Source organism: Alosa sapidissima, chromosome 6 (assembly GCF_018492685.1).
Source record: "Alosa sapidissima isolate fAloSap1 chromosome 6, fAloSap1.pri, whole genome shotgun sequence".
Taxonomy (NCBI): Eukaryota; Metazoa; Chordata; class Actinopteri; order Clupeiformes; family Clupeidae; genus Alosa; species Alosa sapidissima.
This window is the reverse complement of record NC_055962.1, coordinates 30,294,748-30,317,305: the sequence shown is the minus strand read 5'-3', so window position 1 is coordinate 30,317,305 and position 22,558 is coordinate 30,294,748. Positions and strand designations below refer to the sequence as shown.

General features: G+C 46.3%; 1 protein-coding gene across 7 annotated transcripts in view; it reads left to right on the top strand.

Annotated features, from left to right (window-relative positions):
* Positions 1-22,558, top strand: part of lpgat1 (lysophosphatidylglycerol acyltransferase 1) — a 46,164-nt gene that overhangs the window by 11,204 nt on the left and 12,402 nt on the right. For 2 of the 7 annotated variants that reach the window (XM_042095450.1, XM_042095444.1), the window contains exons 4-7: positions 4,545-4,640; positions 7,408-7,693; positions 17,672-17,801; positions 21,068-21,849. In XM_042095450.1, the coding sequence (XP_041951384.1) occupies positions 4,545-4,640; positions 7,408-7,693; positions 17,672-17,801; positions 21,068-21,386 (831 nt within the window). In that variant the 3' untranslated portion in view covers positions 21,387-21,849. Of the gene's footprint in view, positions 1-4,544; positions 4,641-7,407; positions 7,694-17,671; positions 17,802-21,000; positions 21,022-21,067; positions 21,850-22,558 lie in introns of those variants that run through there. The other 5 variants (XM_042095451.1, XM_042095445.1, XM_042095449.1 and 2 more) reach the window with 5 other exon arrangements.

Sequence of the window (22,558 nt, the reverse complement as noted above, 5' to 3'; positions counted from 1 at the left end):
TGTGTGTGTGTGTGTGCGTGCTGTTCCCTCCCTTTTGTGTACAAAGAGTCGTCCCAACCCAGACTAAGTTAATGAGCATTGACTTAAGCAGGAATGTGTTTGCCCAAGATAAGCTATCGGGCCAGTTCCTCGTTTTGCTCCTCATCTGACGACCCTGGTTGTCAGACGAGGCTGTTAACCCCACAGCACATGTCAACCATTTATGAGCGGAGGAAATCTCCCACAACGTTACTCTGTGCTCTTCAGTTCATTCCTGCTAGGACTCTCACTCAGGTCATTTAAGGGCCACTTGCGCTGTTACAATTTTTTGCTGCCATCTAGGGTAAAAGCAGTTGAATGTGGTACTTTTTTTTTAATAACACTTAAGCATTTAGACCTTCATGGCCACTGCAGGAATAGCCGCCCTGAAAATAAAACAAAATTGCCTCCAGCTGCCTCGTTAGCCTTGTAAATAAATAGTGTCTCCGATTTCTGCGTTGTCCAGCGATATTAACTGAACAGGACTCTGCACACAGAGGTGTTGATGTGTTCCGTCTTAAGAATCAATTGTGTAAGAGTAACGTAGAAGTTTCAGTATTATTCAAGCACAGTCCGCATCAGTTTTAGTGCTTCCGTTTTGAATCCCAAATTAGTTCCTATCAACTCTTGAAGTCTGTTGACCCATGAGGCCAAAGTTGGCTTTTCACAGTTTGCTCTTTGCTTTGCATCTCTGAGCCCTTCTTAACTTTGTGGCTCTCTTGTCTCACTCACACATACACACACACACACACACACACACACCAAGGTCAGGTCTGGTCAGGGAGTGCGTGTGTCGCTGGGTCTTCTGTGCTTAGCCTACATACTACCCCCACAATCATTTGCCCAATTGGAGGCTGGCTGTCTCCATTGTTGTTGGTCTATAAATATAAATCACTGCCTCCCATACCCCTCCCAATTGGTTCTTGACCCTCCATTGTCAGGGAAATGAATTGAGTTCATTTTGTCAGGTTGGATGCAATGCCTTCCAGCACCCACCCATACAAAAGGGCTGTTAACTTGCACAGGCTTGGGGCTTTAAGGAAAGTTGGTTAGACTGCTTGAGTTACATTTGAAGGTCAAAACCATTTTGTGAGTGAAATTTGAGGAAATTGCGTCATAAACCAAAAATGTCTTTGTAAATGGCTTTTTAATATTCACTCCTAAATGTGGCCGCCGCCGCCAATGTTTTTGGTAAGCCTTTCGAAGTGCTTTATAGAAGCCTATTAAGCTTTATCTTAATATTGCACTTGCGTACAGAAGCCAAAACTCTCAAGTCTGATTTTAAAGCAGATTTTGACACATTCCACAGAAAGTACGTTGCCGGCCGAAAAGGTATGACCAATCCCTTTTCCTCAGACGATCCTGCCTTATCCCCAGCGTTTGACCTGCAGTGATGCTTAAATCCGTCCGCCTGTGGCAAGCACCCAGACTCCAGAAGGCCTGGGCCATGGGTGTCAGGTGCCCGCACTTGGCAGGGCTTCAAGGCCCAATCGATGCCTTTACTTAACACAATTACAATCTGGTGTGCAACTCATGCACAACAGACTCCAGCCCAGAGCAAGGGTCTCTTTGATCCATGTGCTTCGCAGTTATCCTCTAAAGGATTAAGTTACTCACACACACACACACACACACACACACACACACCCTCTCATCTCTCATTGTCTCTATTGTACACACCCTGATGAAGTCAGCATGTGATGTGATGTGATGTGTGGGTTACAGTAGCAATCAAAAAGCTCATGGCCTGTTGAGCACAGTCACGTACAACAAACTCGTTTCAACACTGAAACCATTTTAGGAGTAACGGTACTAATAATGCAAGCGTGCAGTGGTCGACCGTGTCCAGTCTGTCTTGTGTTCTAAACAGAGGCGAGTAGTTGTCACAGGACTGGGTTGTCGTGCAGTTTATCACCATGAAGGGCTACTCTGCCAATCAGCGGCTATGGCGGAAAAGACCTGGGGCCTGGGCAGTCCTTCCCCCCCAGAGAGGACAGACCTTGGTTGGGTAAAGCTATCTGTCTGGTTCCCTGCAAGCCCAGGGCCATAGATCATGTCAAGAGGGTCTGTGTGTGTTGTGTTTTGGGTGTGTTTCAAAGTCTCTGTGTGTGTGTGTTTGTGTGTGTTGTGTTTGGGCGTGTGTTGGGACGTTGATGTGCCAGTCCTCAGTAGCTGACAGGAGAAGCGAAGGCGCTAATGTCGCCCGTGCCAAGGGAGGGAGTGACACGATCAGCATGAGCAGCTGCAGCCCCCGCTCCTTTGCCCCGGCTCCTTTGCCCCAGAGCAGGGGCTGCCCTCCCAGGAGGGGGCAAAAACAGGGCAAAGCTGACCTTTGTCCAAAACCCTCCACCTTTAGTACAGCCAGTGTCAGAGCAGATATGATGACCACTCACAAAGATACTTTGTCTTGTGTGTTTGTTTGTTTTCCTCCAGGCTGTGTTTGCATTTGTGTTAGACAGTGCTGGCAGCAGGTGTATGCAAAGTCGTGATGACACAAGATAAGCACTGATGACACAGTGTGTCTGTTGTCCCCTCTGACTGAGGACTGATTAGACTGTGTGTCTGTTGTCCCCTCTGACTGAGGACTGATTACACTGTGTGTCTGTTGTCCCCTCTGACTGAGCGCTAATGAGACAGTGTGTCTGTTGTCCCCTCTGATTGAGCACGGATGAGACTGTGTGTCTGTTGTCCTCTCCCACTGAGTGCTGATTATGTGTGTCTGTTGTCCCCTCTAACTGCGCACTGATGAGACTGTGTCTGTTGTCCCCTCTGACTGAGTGCTGATTATGTGTGTCTGTTGTAGTGTTAATTTCGTCAGACGAGACTAGAGGAAATATGTTCGTCAACGACCTTTTTTTTCATGACTAAGACGAGACGATGACTTGACGGCAGTAATGTCCTGAAACACTGACTAAGACTATCTTAAGATGCATTATTGTTGACGAAAAAAGACGAGACTAAAATGTTTTGCATGAAATAAAAACTAAGATAAATCTCTCTTCATTTTCGTCTACAAAATGATAAGACAGAATATCTAGCTGTTATGTTTTCAAAATATTCCGAATGAGTTCATACGTTCAGCTTTCCTGTAGGCTAGTCTACGTGCTGTTGCTGCAACCCTGTGGCTGCAACACGAAACTACATGGAACAAGAACACTGCAATTTCTGCCAGAGTTAGCAAGCTAACTACCTAAGCTTTATGCCACAATGCTACATACCCAGAAGTTGAAGCTTCTCATACAAATTACCATCCCGCAGAATGTCCATATGAAAATGTTCATCATGTAATGTCAACTATTTAACTAGGTAGACTGATGATGCAAAGTTTGCTAGCAAGTAAGCTAATATGGAAAGTTCGCTAGCAAGTTAGCTATGGCTAAGAAGGAGAGTCTGTTTGGGGAATGTGTTGTGTTTGGGCGCATATCGCCATCTAGCGAGGCGGAGTAAAACATACTCCGGGTTTGGCCTATGACGGTGTTTCTCAAACTTTTTCAGTTTCAGGACCACTTAACTAACCCTAGCTAAAAAAAAAAAAAGATTAGACCTACTTCAACAATAGCCTATAATTAGTCTACACAATAGGACTACTCACTGAACCACCTTGCTTATTGTCTTTGCACTTTGCTTATTGTGTGGATTCATACTGTATGATTTAAACTGGCATATCTTACATAGACAGTGTTGCAGAACTGTTTTTACATACAAGTTGGTTCAATATTGCAAACAACTCATCTATATTATATTTTACCACGTCTGCTCGTGGACTACTTGGGATAGCTTGCGGACCACCAGTGATCCCCGGACCACACTTTGAGAAACACTGGTCTACGAATATGACAGTGGTACAGTCAAATCTTTTACTGTCTATGGTCAAATCCCAGCCGAGCTATAACTGTAGCTCGACTTACCTGTGCATGTAAACATACTGACTGACAAAAAATCTGAATGAGTAATTATAACAGACGAGTAGCCCTGTGGACACACAATATTGTTTGAAAATTGAGATGTGTGAAACACTATTTGACTCAAATGGTAATCAGAACCAAAAAAATTTGTTATAAAAAAAAGAGACTAAAATGTGTTGACTAAAACGGACTAAAACTAAGATACCTTTAGTTTTCTTTTGACTAAAACTAGACTAAAATGACGAGACTTTTAGTCGACTAAAACTTGACTAACAAAAATGATATTTGAATGACTAAATATGACAAAGACTAAAAAGGACATTTCGTCACCAGACTAAGACTAAGACTAAATTAAAAATAGGTGACAAAATTAACGCTAGTCTGTTGTCCCCTCTAACTGAGTACTGATGAGACTGTGTCTGTTGTCCCCTCTAACTGAGCACGGATGAGACTGTGTGTCTGTTGTCCTCTCCGACTGAGTGCTGATTATGTGTGTCTGTTGTCCCCTCTAACTGCGCGCTGATCTTTTGAGCACTGATACTTTTCTTGAATTTCCCCTGGGGATCAATAAAGTATCTATCTATCTGATAAAACTGTGCTGTCTGTTGTCCTTAATTTCAGGTGGTGCGGAAGATGATGTGGCTGATGGACCACGTGTTCAAATACACAAACTTTGGCCTGGTGTCCTTGATCCACGGTGATTTCTTCATCAGACAGGTAAAGCACCACAGATGCAGAGCAATCAGGCCCAACACTCATTACCACCCACCAAATCATCCTCCCTCTCTAAAGTGGCTAGACTAGCCAGTGCCGTTGTGCAATAAAGGTTATCTCACCCCATACGGGTCCTTTAGCATTGGAAGGACCAAACAGCGTCTGACACTAAAATATTACCTGGCACTTTCATCTGGAGTGGCAGACCGCAACACAGTCCAGATATTCATGTATCTTTTGTTGCGTATGCTGACCCTGCTCCAGCAAAGGATTGGCATTGCACTTTAGTGGTGGAGGAGAAATGAACTGTGGCAGTATTATCCCTGTGACCGCAACAAGACAGATGCTCATATTTCAGAGGGTGACTGTGTCCTCCTTCCATTGGTTGGTGATTCTTGGCCAGGATAGTCTAAAAGTGTTGGCTGAGGTATAGGCTGTTTGGATTAAGACATGTCAGCCAGGAGCCACTAGGTTCATTTTAGTGCATTTGGACCGCAAGCCTTTAATATAACACTGCAGTCAAAACGGCGTCTTGGCGTCATTAATGGGAGAAGTTCTGTTTTGGTGAAGGCATTAGTGCTTCTGGAGGCTTTATGCTATAACAGTGCTACCTTGACGTGTCCCCCTCTGTATTATAGATGCAGCTGAGTTGATGGACCTTTGGAAGTCACTTGAGTCAGAGTTTTCATTTTTTATGTATTTAGACAACATGCATTAATCAATTCTGTAAATGCGCCAGTGTTAGCCAGCCAGCTAACGTTAGCCTGAGGTGACCTCTGGTCAGTAATTTGTGTCGGTGTAGGTGGAGATCACTGCTCAGCTGATGATGGGCTGCTGGACTTTAGCTGTTCTCACATATTTGTGCGCATTCCTCAACACCTCTCCCTCACACACACACACACACACACACACCTCTGTTCCCTGACTCCAGGAATCTTTCAATTCCACAGATGGACGCACAGTAGCATGCACTTACATCTGTGTCCATTGCATTTACATGAAGATGCAAAACTTGTGTACAATAGCACAATGACCCAAAGTAGATTCTTTAGGGTCGTTTCCACTGTAGGGACTACCCCTGTATGACCACTTTCAGGAATTTTTACAAGGGTGAAATGAGCTCAGGGGTAGGCAACTTGCCAGTTAAAAATGTCAGCAATGGCATGTGACGGCACCTATTTGCTGAGTGCCTTAGGTAGCCTGTGGTGTCTATTGACTTCAGTTCACTCCATTTGAAGGTATTTGCGCATAATCTATTGATGGGCTATCCGAGGTGAAAAATTTAGGAAGTAGGAATGTTTAGATTACTGTAACTGAACACGTTAGTAAATGCTAATAAAGCATTTAACACCAGTGTGGTCCGTCATTGTGGTGATGGTATTTTCTGCAACTGCTATCGTACTTTAGTTCATCTAATCATTGTGATTATGGCTGCATCTTTAAGTCCTCTAAGCAGTGGAGACGCAGCAGCTGAAAGGGCTGAATACCGGGGGGGGGGGGGGTCCTGTACATGTCCCCATTACCTCGGTAGTGTGCCGAGTTCCTGCTGTGGGAACCCCTGCTTTTGTTTTAAAGGACTCTGTATCTGTCTCTTTTACACACACACACACACACACACACACACACACACACACACACACACACACAGACATACACCATACCTCTTCAGTACTGCTGTGCAGAACTTTTCTCAATCCCTCAACCAGAGAGCCTTTTTAACCTGAGCTCTGCCTGAAACCTCTCACTCTCTCTCATCTTTCCCACTCTCTCGCTCACATCAGCCCCACTGACACGTCTTAAAGGGGCCACTGAAAAATTGAAAAACTGAAAAAACATTCTGCCATTATCCATTAGCTCATTCCAGTAGTCATCCATTAAAGGGTTGCTTGTCAAGATAAAATTATCCAGTGAACCGTCAGTAACCAGATAAAGTCGCTCTCTACTCACCTCATTAGCATCGAAAGAGTCATGCTATACAATTAGACTCTCATCTCTTCGCTCCTGAGCTCTTGGAGAGAAATACAAAGCCCACATGGGATTTGCTATTATGACAAAGAAAAGCAAAAAAAATATAAAGAGAGCTACTACTACCACTAATTCACGGATTGGGATAAATGCAGAGACCAAATTTCCCTCACAGGATCAAAAAAGTATACTATACATATTATTACCTATCTATCTGACAGGTGGCCGGGATGGACACTGGATATTAGCTGAGATGCCACTGAAGCACCTCGCCCTGCACTCTGCTACAGTTGTTTCAGTTGTTTGCCGCTGAGCCGCCGTCGTGCCACCAACCCACCCTCTCCTGTGCAGCCGACTCTAATTGTTTGTCTAAGCGGTGATGGGCTTGAGCGGTTTTGCTCGTAGGGTTCCCTCTGATGACCGGCGCTAAACGTTAGTCCCAGTAGTCACCTAATTGGCATCACAGTCTCAGATAGAGCCTCTCGCCTGAGCTTCGATGAGCTACTCCTCTGCTGGGTTCAAACCACCCTCCTATTGTGCCCTGTTTGTGGGCTATCTTTGAGCTGCAAATCAAAGACTCCAACAGAATTAACTGCTTCAGGCAACTGTGTGGGATTTGAAGTTGACCTACCTCGGATGTTATGCTATAAATGCAGTCAGATCTATTTCCCCCACCCAATCTTCCATTTCTGAATTGTTAGACGTGCTGCATGCGGAGGAGTGACCTCTCCCACTTCCTCCTCCTGCTCGCATCACTTCCTGTCATTTAACAGCACTGACTTCCTATGTCCGGTTTCCCCACCAGGGCAAAGCGCACCGGGACAAGCAGCTGGTGTACCTGAAGGACCACCTGGACAGGTTCTACTACAGCCGCGAGCGGAAGTGGATCGTGCTCTTCCCCGAGGGCGGCTTCCTGCGCAAGCGGCGGGAGACCAGCCAGGCCTTCGCCAAGAAGAACGAGCTGCCGCACCTGACGCACGTCACCCTGCCGCGCCTGGGCGCCACGCAGGTCATCCTCAAGACGCTGGGGCCGCAGCAGGAGAACGGCACCCTGGGAGCCGGAGACGCCTCCGCCACCACCGGACCGACAGGTACGCATGAGCATGCGTGTCGTTAGCAGATGCGCGCACACACACACACACACACACACACACACACACACACACACACACACACACACACTGGTGTGGATGTCCTTATACATGATACACATATTGTGTGTGCAAATAGATGCACATGGGCATGAATGCATATGTGGGTATATGCTTCTGTGACACACACACACACACACACACACACACACACACACACACACACACACACACACACACACACACACACAAATACAAATACATATGCATGTTGTGTTTACATGCCCTCCTTGGGCATCAGCAGGAAATTAGCAGGCTGATGGGTGAGCCCGTAACCACACGTACTCAGCGTTCCATATTCAAGCGACAGTTTAAATATTCAGACATGCTAAATACCCTCACAGGCAGTCTGTCATGCGTACACACACACACACACACACACACACACACACACACACACACACACACACACACACACACACACACACACACACACACACACACACACAAAGACTTCTGTCCCTGTCCCTTCACTGAACCTCCCACAGCCCTTCCGCTCCATTAGATCTCCTGCCCAATCACTCTGCCTCTGCCTCTCAAGGCCTTCTCCCTCTTTCTCCATCCTCCTCTCTCTTTCTCCATCCTCCTCTCCTTCTCTCTCTCCCTCGTTTTTTTTTTCTTTTATCCCCCCATTCATCTCTTCTTTTTCTCTACGCTTACGCTCTCTCTCTCTCTCTCTCTCTCTCTCTCTCTCTCTCTCTCTCTCTCTCTCTCTCTCTCTTTCCTTCCCTCTATCTCCTTCCTCTTTTCTGACCATAAATCTCCACTCTAATCCACATCTCCTTTGGAAGTAGACGGCCACCTCAGCCCCCCACCGCGCCCCCACCGAGGCAACCCACTTCCCCATTTTCAAGGAAGCCAGAGGAGTGAATTCACTCCCATCACAGTTCCAGAGTTCCGATTTCAGCGGGCACTGCCAACCTTGGACCGAGTCACGATGCGTAAAGGGCAGTTTGTCATCAGCAGCATACTAGCCCTAGCTCTATAAATTTGGTCCAAGCTCTTCTCTAACGGGCCAGTAAGCACTAGTCGGTGTCTGTTTAAAGCGATGGTTCAGGGTAATTTCACCCTAGGGTCCTTTGCACCATGACCCCGAGCCAAACACCCTCCCAGAACCTGTTTTCTCTTGGTCGAACCCTGGTCGAGTAGCGCTGTCAGAAACGAATGAGTTTCTGCAGTCGTAATGGTACCAACTTTTATCTCGTAAATTACCCCACTAATAATGCCCTGAATGGTACGAAACTTCTACAGTAGTACAACTATGTTCTTTACTCCTAAAACGAGGCATTGAAAAGTTTGTAAATACACCAGGAGTTTATTTAAATAACACTTGTCTGATGGATGCTACTATCTGCTACTATACCGCTGCAACGACGTTACTTCCGTGATTTGGGAAAAGCCCGTAAAAGTCCTGGCAGGAAGCATGCATAAGGATGTAGATCCAGGAAAGCACTAATATTTTGTTCGTAGTACCAGTTTGCAACAATTATTAGTTAACACTAAGTTGTAAACACTTCGAAAAAAAATATATTAAAAACTGGATATACCAAAAAACGTTCCCGATGGCCTCCCATCATGAGTGTGCAGTTGCAGTTTGTGGTGTTGTTTTTTTAACACAGGGTGCAGATCCATGCGGTATCTGTTCTAATGGCGTTTTTGTACAGATTTGTTTTCACAGCCAATGGAGCTTCTAAAAATGGCTAAGCGCGACCTGGCAGTGTTGGGCTGATGGAGCAGGGGAGTTTGCTGATGGCTGGCTTCCCAGAGAGAGAGATAAAGAAAGAGAGATAAAGAGAGATGGAGAGGGAGTGAAAGTGTGTTAATTTCTCCATTCCAAAAAAACACCCAATCAGCCACAGTGTGTTTAAAACAACACCAAAGTATGGCGCAACCCAGCCAAGCAGTGATGGATGCTGTTTTTAAGTCCTCGAGTGCTTGACTTTTCTGCTGGCTTCGGAGAGACTCTTGGGTCTGTTGTGCATGAATTGATGTGCTGTAGCTGACCACGCTGGCTTTTCTAGTGCTGGTGATGTAAGAGTGCTCTAGGGTCAGCTGAAATGTTTATATACATGTTCATATAGGATAACGACTGATTTAGATGTTTGTAATGCATGAAACTAATGTATGGGAACTCCCCGAAGCCAACTGTAGGATTAAACTAGAAATGCCATATATGGCTAAATGTTTTGAGCAGACCGTGGTTAGCTCTCTCAGGTTCACTCTGAGTGTGTGTGCGTGCGTGCGCGTGTGTTCTCTTATCATGGCCGGTGTCGTCCACTGTAGCTGGGGTACTGAGTAATGTCCGTGCTTGCACAGGTTGAGCTCTCCATTATGATGCACCGCTCTTCCCTCCTGTCAGTCTGTCTCTTTGTCTTTACCATGTAGTCTACCTTTTCTTAATCTCTCTCTCCGTCTCACTCTCTGCCTCCCTCGCTCTGTGCCTGTAAGGCTGACGAGAGACATGATGGATGTGGAGCAAGAGCTCAGTCAATGCATTCTAATTGCTATTGGTTCACTCTTGCTACTCTTGCAACGGCTCCTCACCAGAAAGGAAGTTCCTGGTAATCAGCAATAGAACTGATCTCAGGTCATTCAGGAGTGGTCAGGGAGGACAAGCGCAATACCCCTGATACAGGAAGTACCAGATCCCTAGACAATGTACTTGTATAAGGGAACGCTTACAGTTTTCTATAATTGTTTTATAACACATTTTTTGAAACCTTCCACCCCTTTCTCCATTCTCAAACTACATTCACAGAATGTCTGACAGTTCTTGCAAAATAAAACACTCGCCTCAAAAGTTTTACTTTTGCTCAAAACCAAACAGTGTCAGAGTACCGATCCAGTGTATGATTGAAGTGTTCCCTTAATTTTTTTGAGCAGTATACTAGTAGCACACCAAACAAACTTTCGTACAATACAGGCTCAATTCATCTCTGACCAAGCGGTCATTCCCCTGATATGACGCACATTTCCCCCTTATACTCACAGCCTCCTTTTTGGATGCCTGTCCAGGATTGCTAAACAAGAAAAACATTCAATTGGATCTGAACTGAACTGGAAGTGAGACAGATCTATGCGTAGCTCAGTGGCGCAATAGAGAAGAGGAGCTCCTCCGAGCACAACAAGGAAAACTGAACATCCAAAACAGTTGAGGCAAGTTGAAAGAAACAAACAACCCCTATAGCTGATGTTGCAGGTCTCGTCGTAAAAAAAAAAACTGTTTCTGGGTCAGCCGTTGGCAGCGCATGTGTATGTAGTAGTGCTGCTGATGCTGTTTGGGGTAGACTGCGCCCCAGTCATCATGACTGCAGCTCCTGAGGGTGCAGTTGCAGAATGCAGAATGCTGAGTGCTAATGCGGGGTGGGGTGGGGTTAAGGAGGGCTGCTTTGTTATTAGGAGGCTCCAAAGGCCGGCCTGTGCTTATCTCCTGAGATTCACGCAGACACTGAGTCGTGAGTTATTTTGATGATGTGTAAGCAGTTACTGGGCACTGGGCGGGGGTGCAGACAGACATGCAGTTAGAGACACACACACACACACACACACACGCACGCACGCACATACATACACACGCACGCACACGCACGCACATACATACACGCACGCACATACACGCACGCACGCACGCACGCACGCACGCACACACACACTGCTGCTTGGGCATAATCCAATATGCACAAATACAAAATACACACATACAAACATGTATGCAAAAATACTCACACACACACACACGCACACACGCACGCACATACATACGCACGCACACACACGCGCACGCGCACGCACACGCACGCACATACACGCACGCACGCACGCACGCACGCACACACACACTGCTGCTTGGGCATAATCCAATATGCACAAATACAAAATACACACATACAAACATGTATGCAAAAATACTCACACACACACACACACACACACACACACACACACACACACAGACTCGTCAGAACTAATTGGACACCGTTGTGTGTGTGGTGGAGTGTGTCCACTGCAACTGGAAGTTCAGGAAATGCACAGAGGGCCCTTTCAGAGCCCAGCAGCTGTTCCTTCCTCTCTCTCCTCCTCTCCTCCTTCTCTCCTCCTCTCTTTTTCTCTTCCTCTAGCATGCCTCTTGTTCTCTCTTCCTCTCCTCCTCCCATCCTCTCTTTTTCTCTTCCTCTAGCATGCCTCTTGTTCTCTTCCTCTCCTCCTCCCATCCTCTCTTTTTCTCTTCCTCTAGCATGCCTCTTGTTCTCTCTTCCTCTCCTCCTCCCATCCTCTCTTTTTCTCTTCCTCTAGCATGCCTCTTGTTCTCTCCTCCTCCCATCCTCTCTCTTTCTCTTCCTCTAGCATGCCTCTTGTTCTCTCTTCCTCTCCTCCTCCCATCCTCTCTCTTTCTCTTCCTCTAGCATGCCTCTTGTTCTCTCTTCCTCTCCTCCAGCTGGAAGCTTCTGCTTTGTCAGGAGACCAGCAGCCTGAAATACTGGCACCACATCTCCCTTCACAATTAAGAAAGACTTGAGTTTTCTCTCTCTCTCTCTCTCTCTCTGCCCTCCCCCCCTCTCTCCTGCTGATCTTATTCCTCCCATTCATCATTGGTGAGCTCTTAATTGTGTCCTTTTAGCAGAGCCATTTCTGCCTCACCGATGACAACCGGCAGCCCAATCAATGAGCTCTATCTCTCTCTGTCCGTCTGTGACTCTCTCTTTCTCTCTCTCTCTCCCTCAATCCCTTCTGTTTGCTTCCTCACGCTTCACCTTTCACCTCGCTTCATTCCTTTCTTTTTATCATTTCTTTCTGTCTCACTGTCCTTGGCTGTCTCACTCGCTTTCTCCTTGTGTTCTCTCTTGCTCTCTGCGCTGTCTGTCTGTTTGATGAGGCAGCTGAGCCTGTGAAAAAAAGACTGCATGGCAGCAAGACTTGTGTGAACACACACACACACACACACAGAAAGAGATCTGGGATCCCTTGGCCAGGGCTCAAAATCCATTTTAAATGACTGGCCTTTTTCGGGATGTAATTTGAACAGAGTGTGTGTTGTGTCGTCAGCAAGAGTGCTCACACAGCAGCACCAGAAGACTACTACTACGACAGCAGCTCTAACCAGGGACCACACTGATCCCCAGCACACACACACACACACACACACTTCTGAATTAAGCAGGGATAATGCATAAGAAGACACTTTGCCTCCGACTCCAGCACTCCCGATGGCCTGCCTCTGCGTACCACACTAATGAGTAGCCTAGCCTCTCATCACGTGCCCTCTGGCCTGCCTTTATCAAAAGCATCACCTCAGTAAATGCAATTAGCACTCAAGAACATAGAACCCAGGACAAGCGTGCAGGAGAACTGCAGAAATCGAGTGGAGTGAAGGGCTGTGACACACACACACACACACACACACACACACAGAGCTCACACAGAGCTCACAAACACACACACACACACACACAGAGCTCACAAACACACACACACACACACACAAAGCTCACAAACACACACACACACACAGAGCTCTCACACACACACAGAGCTCACACACACGGACAGAGGCAGATCAAAGTAGGACCTCAGAAGAGAACTCTTTGCACAAACACCCTCCCAGACTGCCCTGGAAGAGCGCTGTGCTCAGACGGCTGCAGGACAACGTGCGTGTCCTCTATGGCTTCCCATAACCTCATCTACTAATAGAGCCATTACCGCAGGAGTGTGTGTGTGTGTTTGCGTATGACAGAGAGTGCTCTTGTCCTTAAAGACTAATAGCATTACATACACTCTCTCTCTCACACACACACACACACACAGTCTTGGAGTCTTGTCCCTGTTCTCCGTCCTCTGCAGTGATGTGCTCCCCTGCAAGATTAAAGGCACTGCACCCTTCTGCAGCACTTGCATGCTCGGTGCGCAAATTCTGTCTACTGGGTGGTCATGTGGGTAGTCAACGGGTGGGTGGTGAGTTTGTGTGCGTATGCATGAACATATGTGCACAACACATGTATGTACACGTGTGGAGGGGTGTGTGTCTTTGTATGTACTCATTTAGTGCTGTCTGTGTGTGTGTGTGTGTGTGTGTGTCCTGATGATTCAGTCACAGAGTTCAATGGACCCATTTTCCCAGATTGCATATACAGTACAAACTGTGTTGTCCCTGGTTTTAAAGATGTGTTAAAACATTGTTGTTTGCAAAACATACTGTGTACACTCTTAATATGAATAACAAAAACAATGTGTTAGAAACACCACAAACTGTGTTTTCCATATCTGTGGTTCGTTTCCCAAAACCATAGTTGCTAACCTGTTAGCAGCCTAGTTGGTTGGCAGTGGGAAATTGCGTTGCAACCAACAAAGTTTGGTTTAAAAACTAAGTGGCTCCACTACACAATTAATGTATTTATGCATTCTTACATATTTTAAGGGCTATTTTCTCCCTGTATCAGGGTCATGTCCTGCTTGCATGTGATTGTTGGTCGCTTGTATTGTTCATAGTGAATGCACCTTTCAGCCAAAGACAAATTTCCCCTTTGAGAGACAATAACGTTTATCTTATCTTATCTTAAACCCGCCCCTGGACAAGTTGTGTTTTATTTTCAACACATTCGTTTCAAGAGTGTAATAGGCGTTCAGGAGTATAGGAGTCATCAGTTCTTCGCTGGAGCCCCCTCTTAATCCTGAGTTAAGACCAGCCCAGGCCAGTCCCCTGGAGGAGAGGGAGGAGGGGACTGGGTCTGGTGAAGGGTTGGGATTGGGCTGCTGGATGAAGACTATTGAAGCGCCGGCGTACCATGTCTTTGTGGGACTGCCACCTCTGTTCGACTAAAAAGACTAGTCTAAAAATGCGTCAGCCAAATGTAATATAATGTTAGGTGCACGTGTTCACAACGGAAGTTTCTCAGCACGGCAAAGACAGGAAGGAGATGAGTAGGCCTAGTTACACAGATGCAAACAGACTACAAACTGTCACTAGTCACTTTGAGTGCACACTTTTTTTGCTGGCGAGATCCTAATACTTGTAGAGATACTCCCCGTTTGTGTGTCTCTAATAACTCACTGATGACTGATGTGATCCAGTTTTGCTTTTAGTCTCTTCTCATGGAGTCGGACTGCGGGTGAGTGAGGAGATGAGTTTTGGGTGAATAATAAGGAGTAGAGTAGAAGGCCAATACCCACCCAAGGCGTGCCATGCTTATCGAGAGGTCAGACTCATTTTAACGGAGTTACACTCCCTGACTTCACAGATTACTACACAGCTCTGTTGTGCAAGAGTCAAGTCTTCTGAAATGGCCCGATTACTGCTAACTCCTCAAATCTTTTAATGCTCTCAGCAATTTCACACAATTTTGTTTTTCATTCTGCACCTTGGTTTTGGTTTTGGCCTGATTTTTAAAATCATGGCATAGCAGCCGGAACTGCTGGTAAACAAGCCATTGGCAGCTGCTTTATAACGTCTGCTCTAGCTGGGACAGATACTCAGCTTGTTTACAATGGATTTGTTTACACCGTAAATATAAATCCTTGTGATTGTTTCACTTAAACTGATTTAAGAACCAGATGACTACCACACTGATGCAATTTATGCTGCTCCAGTGTGGTAATTTATGCTTGTCCGCTGTTGCCAAGCCAGGGCTTTCACAAGGTGTTGTGTATAGCAACTGATAGGTATTAAAGTTAAGTAGCTGGTGTGACTTGAAGCGGTCTTTTTGGGAGTGATACTTGGATTTTACTTTTTAGGTGGGTATTACGTGGTAGTGTTGTGGTTGGTAGACATCTTGGGCTTTACCACTTCTGTCTGTACCTTGAAATAATTCTCCATTCTTAAAAATTAAATTGTGCACACTTAAATCTAAACCTAACTGATGGAGTGCGTCCATGACTTCCATGTGAAGATTCTCGTCCAGTTCCCTATGTAGCAAAGAAACCAGACCAATGGTCAGCCCTCGCCCATCCTAGATGGCCCCTGTGTGATGGTGAGAATGTCCGTCTCTGTTTCCATGGCTCCGCTTTCTTACCCCCAGCTGAGCGCTGGTTCTTTTCCCTCCCCCAGTGGATCCTGTGCTGGGGAGGGAGGGGCGAGAAGTGGTAGCTGTCTTTGTTACAATCCATTGTCTGTGCTGCCTGTGGTGCCAAGAGCAGGGCTTGAAAACGAAATAATTTTTCAAACGTTTCGTTCCGAAGGGTTCAGGTAGGCCTATGTTTAACGTTTTCGTTCTTGCATGCGTTCCACCACCAACATATCGGTCCTGAACCGGTTCGGAACGCAAAATATCGTTCATTCTTAAAGTTCCGGCACTGTTTGGCGGGCCTATCAAGTCTATTTTTGTGGACTTTACCTTAGAATAGACGTAGGCCTAGTCATTATTTCCCCTTGATTTAGCCTATACCGTAGCTATGCCCAAAAATAATAAATCACAGGCGGCATCCAAAAACATTCAGATGGGCTATCCATCCCATAGCCTACAGACTTACTGTAGGCCTAACCTATGCCTATAAATAATTTCTTATCAAAAATATTTCTGGATATGTGCTAAACTCCTTACCTGGTTGTAGCCTAAGTTTTATCCATATGGAGATCTTCAAAGGCTTGCGCTATAATTCCAACCCTGTTTATAAACGAACCTGTCTGTTGCTGACAAGGCCTATCTCAAATTTCTCGTTTAACTCTTCTACATAGAATAGGCTATAATTGCGCAAACATTTCAAACTTTAAAACGACAAGGCGTGGACAGGCAAAATAGGCTATTACGCATAGGCTACAAACAATTTCCAAATCAGTTTCAGTAGCCTACGCTACGAGCTGGCCTAAGATCCGAAGTGGCAGACGGATAGGTTACATTACAACAGCAAGACAAAATATACACATTTGGACCAAAGGTCCATTTATTCGTTTTTTTTTTTTTTTTTTTTCAAACTGCAGAAATCAAATTATTAGGCTGTTCGCCTACAATCAAACGAGTAGAACACTTAGGATATGCTTTTGTGAAATTGTATAAAATATATAGAGAATGAAAAAAAAAAAAAAAAACGTTATTAACCGGTTTTGTGGATTTCAGAATAACGTTTCTGTTCCGGAACAGTTGAAGACCATTTTTTTTTTTTTTTTTTTCCGTTTCCGCTCCTCGTAAAATTCCGTTCGTTTTCGTTCCTTGAACCGGTTCGGAGCCCTGGCTATGAGTGTGTTGGCAATCTTGACACCCCCCGGAGAAACTGACACATGGTTCGCTCGTCTTTCTCGTCTCTGATCGGATGTTTATGCCAGTGGATGGTGATGTTTTCAGTCTTTGACGGTGCCTGCCATCTCTCGCTCGCGTTCTCTCTGTCCCTCTCACTCTCTTTCCATCTTTCTATTTGTGAACGTGGAAGTGCAACAGTTCAGCTGTTCACTTTGATATCATTTGAGCTACCCTAGGCCAGTTTTGGCTGTCTCCGAATATACCATCAAGCATCTAAGTATATACTCTTTTTGAGGGAAATCCGGGAGGGACCCAATCCGTGAATTAGTGAAACACACGCAGCACACAGTGAGGTGAAGCACACACTAATCCCGGCGCAGTGAGCTGCCTGCAACAACGGTGGCGCTCGGGGAGCAGTGAGGGGTTAGGTGCCTTGCTCAAGGACACTTCAGCCGTGGCCCACTGGTCGGGGCTCGAACCGGCAACCCTCCGTTTACAAGTCCAGAGTGCTAACCAGTGGGCCATGGCTGCCCACACTATCACTATAATCTGGTATGCTTGTACATGAACACACACACACACACACACACACACACACACACACACACACACACACACACACACACACACATTTAACTCATGAAAATGTAAGAATTACAGATAGAAAGTCTATCTTCATGCAGTTTTTTTAATGACTCCACCCCCCCTACCCTCTCTCTCTCTCTCTCTCTCTCGCTCTCTCTCTCTCTCTCAGTAGGCAGTAAATCCAGGGGTCTGCAGTGGGTGGTGGATGTGACTATAGGCTACCCTAAGGCCAGACCCATGGACATTCAGACGTGGATCTTCGGCTACAGGCAGCCCACAGTCACACATGTGCACTACAGGTATGCACACACTCACTCACTCACACACACACACACACACACACACACACACACACACACACACACACACACTCTCTCTCTCTCTCTCTCTCTCTCTCTCTCTCTCTCTCTCGCTCTCTCGCTCTCTCGCTCACACAACTCTCACACACACACAACACACACACACAGACTCTCTCACACATACTCACACACCACTGTTTCCATAGATTGGTCTATTACTGTATTAGTCCACGCACATGGAAATTTTGCATACTCTAACCCCACCCCCTATGAGTCACCACCCATCTCTTGGCATGCGCTGGCATCAGCCTGTTACCTGGCGTCATCATTCTGTTACATTTGCCTATGGCACAGTGGCTGCATCATGCTCTGAAACTTGTGAGCCTTGCCAACGAGGCAAACAGTCAGAAACGGTCCTCCCCACCTCTCCCCTCTCCCCTTCCCAGTCACGTGCCCAAGGCAGTGCCAGAACTCTCAACGCCTCTGCAGCACTCAAATGTAGGTCTCCGCTCGTCAGCTCTCTCACCTTAATAATAATTGTGTGATTTTCCTTTTTAAACTCGCCGGCCTAATTATGTCAAGCTCCCGCACACACACCTACCGATTCTCTCTCACACACACACACACACACACACACACACACACACACACACACACACTGGATACACCCTGCTCCTATGACCGCCAAATTTAAGAGAAAGCAACCTCGCTGATGGCACCACCATTGCTAGCGACGGCGCTAACAGGCTAGCGATGACGAGGAGTGTCAGCCAGCTGGTAACATTTGGTAGAAAGCAAAACCTCAATGCTCGTGTTATTCACTTCTTCTTTGTCCTCCTTTCACTTCAGCTTTGTGTCGCCTTGTGGTTAGTTGGTGTGAATGATGTTTGACCTCCTTCCTCACTTTAGGTCATTTGAGATCCGGTTTGGAGGAAAGCGTTTGGTTTGTACGTTTGCCAGTTTTGTTATCTGGCTAATGGAGCCTATATAGCAGGGTAGGCCGACCTTGGCCGTGCTCCATCCCAGATGCTGTGTCTATTTTCCTCATAGTTGGCTCCTTTTTTCAACACTTTGCCTTTTATGTGTATAGACATAGGCCAGTAAGGAATGCTTGGCAGTATGGAAAGACAAGCCCTCTTCTGTGTTTGTGGTTGTGTTTGTATGTCTAGTGCTGGGTGTGTGTGTGTGTGGGGGGGGGGGGGGGGGAGAGAGTTTGCATCTGTCAACAGTTTTTTGCTTTTCTTCCCCCCTGAGTTCCATGTGGAAGCATTTGCTTTTGTCCCCCCCCCCCCCCCCCTTATATACAGGCTCGTCAGCACAACTCTCCAGCTCTCTGCTGGAGGAAGCCATGCTCTGTGCACTATGGGAGGAAAGCACTCATACCGATAAGAGCTCACACACTGATAGAGATCTCCGAGCAGGACCTGACGCAGGGTGGAGAGAGGTCATTCAAATCCTTCATTTCGGTTTTGCTTGCTCTTTGATGGAGTGAAGAGGCTCACAGATATTTCACTTTGATTTGTGTATATTCTTCGCACATTCCAACGTAAGGAAGCATCGTGGTACATTTTCTAACTCCCTCTCCTCTCCAAGCCTGCTTACTGCTGTTAGGGTCTGGTGTCCCTTTGTTATGACACACTTCCTGCAGCGAGGTCGTTCGTCTCTGAAAGACTTAACTCCCTCTCTAAGTTTGGCTAGCGCTGATCCAAGAACAGTTCCTAACAAAGGAGCTAGAGCTCTAGCTGCTGCGCTCATATGCTCCTCCCCCTCTCTGGGACAGGTGACCTCTGACCTGGAAGCAATTAAGATTAGGGCTTAAGGGTCATTAGGAAAGTAATTAAGACACCCAGGGAGAGTGAGGGGATCGTGGCTCCATGCTGAGCCCACCTTGCTGAGCTTCTCATGGGCTTTGGACCACGGCTGTATCCTTGATGAGGTCAGCAGCTCTGAATGTTTGAGTGTGTGTGTGTGTGTGTGTGTGTATGTATGATCCTGTGCCACAAAAATGCACAGGCATAATACATGTATGCATGAACAAACAGACACACTCACACACACAAATGCCACCACACAGTAGTGCTACACACACACACACACACACACACACACACATACCTATTATGAGGCCGGCTGAGCAGATAGGTGACAAGCGAACAGCAGGATTAACCTGCACTGCTACAGCTGATGGGGCAGAGAAGCTCAGACTCAGACTGCTGAGCACAGGGAGAGGAGGGTGTGTGGGTGTGGGTGGGTGTGTGTTTGAGAGAGAAAGGAATGCACACTGTGTGCGTGCGTGCGTGCGTGAGAGAGAGAGAGACATGGTAGGATATAGAGTGTGAACAGTGAGTAAGAGGAGGAGAGATTTCATCTTTTTTTTTTTTTTTCCTCTGAGAAAATCCTCATTTTCTGTCCCCACAAAATAAATCTGAAATCAGTTTGGTATTAGGAGAACAGATTAATATTGACTGGAGGTAGATCTCTGGAGGCTCACTAGTTAAATGCAACTGGATGTACAAGTATTAAGCATTTGGTTCTTTTCTATACATTTTATTTGATCTGGAGCATATTTATGTTGTTGCCCCTTGTACATTACACATCTCTTGTCAATAGGACTGATCTGAAATTAGTTTTGAGAATGCAGAATGAGAGTCAAGTTGAAACTATAAGGACTATAAGGACAGAGAAAGTTGTTTAATTAAAATTGAGGTGGTCATTGTGCATGTTTCTGACCGCTCACCTAAACCTCTGTAGTCCTGGCTCTACTCATCCTTGAGTGACTAGCTGAGTGATGAAGGATTCCACTTCATGTATTAGATGTGCGTTTAAGGTGTGTCTACCTGATATGTAGTGATGTCAGGTACTGTGCGTGTGCTAGCTTTACCATCTACTGGTTAATGTAGACAATGTGTTTGGCTGCTTTTCAATAGTATTTGGTTTCCTGTGTGTGTGTGTGTGAGAGAGAGAAACTTAAGGCCAGCCGTGCTTCTCAATACCTGAGTGAAGCCATGGAGACAAAGATAAATGTGCGAATTTGAGCTGACCTGCTGCTCTATGCTTTTCCTCTTAATCCCTCTCTTTCCCCTCCCTTCTTCTCTCTCTCTCTCTCTCCTCTCTCTCTCTCTCTCTCTCTCTCTCTCTCTCTCTCTCTCTCTCTCTCTCTCTCTCGAGACTGTTGGATTGCAACGTGTGTAATCTGCAGCAGAGGCAGATGTGGGGCCAGGTGAGTGAGGCGGGCAGGTGGTGCTGATGAGGGGAAGCTCTCTCAGCTCTTTCCTTCTCCTTCAGCTATTTCTTCAGCCTCCTCCCTCAGCATCTCTTTCTCTCTCTCTCTCTCTCTCTCTCTCTCTCTCTCTCTCTCTCTCTCTCTCTTGCTCTCTCTCGCTCTCTCGCTCTCTTACTCGCTCTCGCTCTCTTACTCCCCCCCCCCCCCCCCCTCCCCCTCTGTGTTCTGCTGTTCTTTGCTCTTTCGGACAGGTCATCAGCGGCAGTGTGAAAAGCGGGCTGATTTATGGTGCTGGCCAGACAGCTCGTCCACGTCATCAACTCCAGGGCCCACCGCCGAACCCGCACCTGCTACAGAGATAGAGATGGAGGGAGAGAGAGATGTACAGAAGAGGAGAGGAGGAGGATAGAGAGATGTACAGAAGAGGAGAGGAGGATAGAGAGATGGTAGAGCTATAAAAGGAGTGAGTGATTGAGGGATAGCACTGAGAGCTGAGGAGGGGAGGATTGGCGGAATGGTCTGATTTGGGTAGTGGGGAGAGATGGAGAGAGAGAAGAAAGAGATGGAGTGAAGAAAAGAGTAAGATAAAGGTGAGGTGTGCAGTGTGGTCATCTCGGATGCGTGCAGAGGGATGTGTACATTAGGTTCTTGTTTTGATATCTGCAGTCTGTTTGGCTGCATGTGTGTGTATGGAGGGAGAAGTGAGGAAAACGGTTATGTGGGGTTTGATGTTGTGTGTGCGTGTGAGTGGCAGAGTGATACTGACATTTTCTATTGTGAAACTTTTATAAAGTCAGCCACCCTACCAGTCTTTTATAAAGTCAGCCACCCTACCAGTCAAAGTCAGCCACCCTACCAGTCTTTTATAAAGTCAGCCACCCTACCAGTCTTTCTGTTAGCTCCCTTCCTCTCACCATCTGGTCACCCCTTCTCTCTCTCTCTCTCTCTCTCTCTCTCTCTCTCTCTCTCTCTCTCTCCCTTTCCCTCTCCCTTTTCCCTCTTCCCTCTGTCTTCCTTTGATCTCTGCTAGTGGGTGACCTGGAGCTGTGAGGTCAAGGCTTTAAAGTTCCTCCGTTAAGGAGTGGACCAGTGAATAAATACAGATGCTGATTATTCTTAGGGATGTTATGGGTGTGTGTGTGTGTGTGTGTGTGTGTGTGTGTGTGTGTGTGTGTGTGTGTGTGTGTGTGTGTGTGTGTGTGTGTGTGTGGTGTGGTGCGTGTGCGTGCGCGCGCTGCGCGCGCGCGAGAGAGAGAGAGAGATATTGTATATGTGATATGATATTTGACACAATCGACGACTAGTCATCAAACTGTTCACTTGCAATGGATCACTAATCTTGATGTTATTCGCACCTCCATCTACCCGCCAGGTTTCAGGCCTCATGTCTTGTGTTTGTCAACACGAAGGGAGAGTAAGTGACTTTAAAATGTACATAATGTTAAAAAAAAAAAAAAAAAAATCTAAAAATAAATAAATTAAAATTAAATAAAAAATGTACAGTTTTTGATCATGATTTGGTTTGTGTCCGACA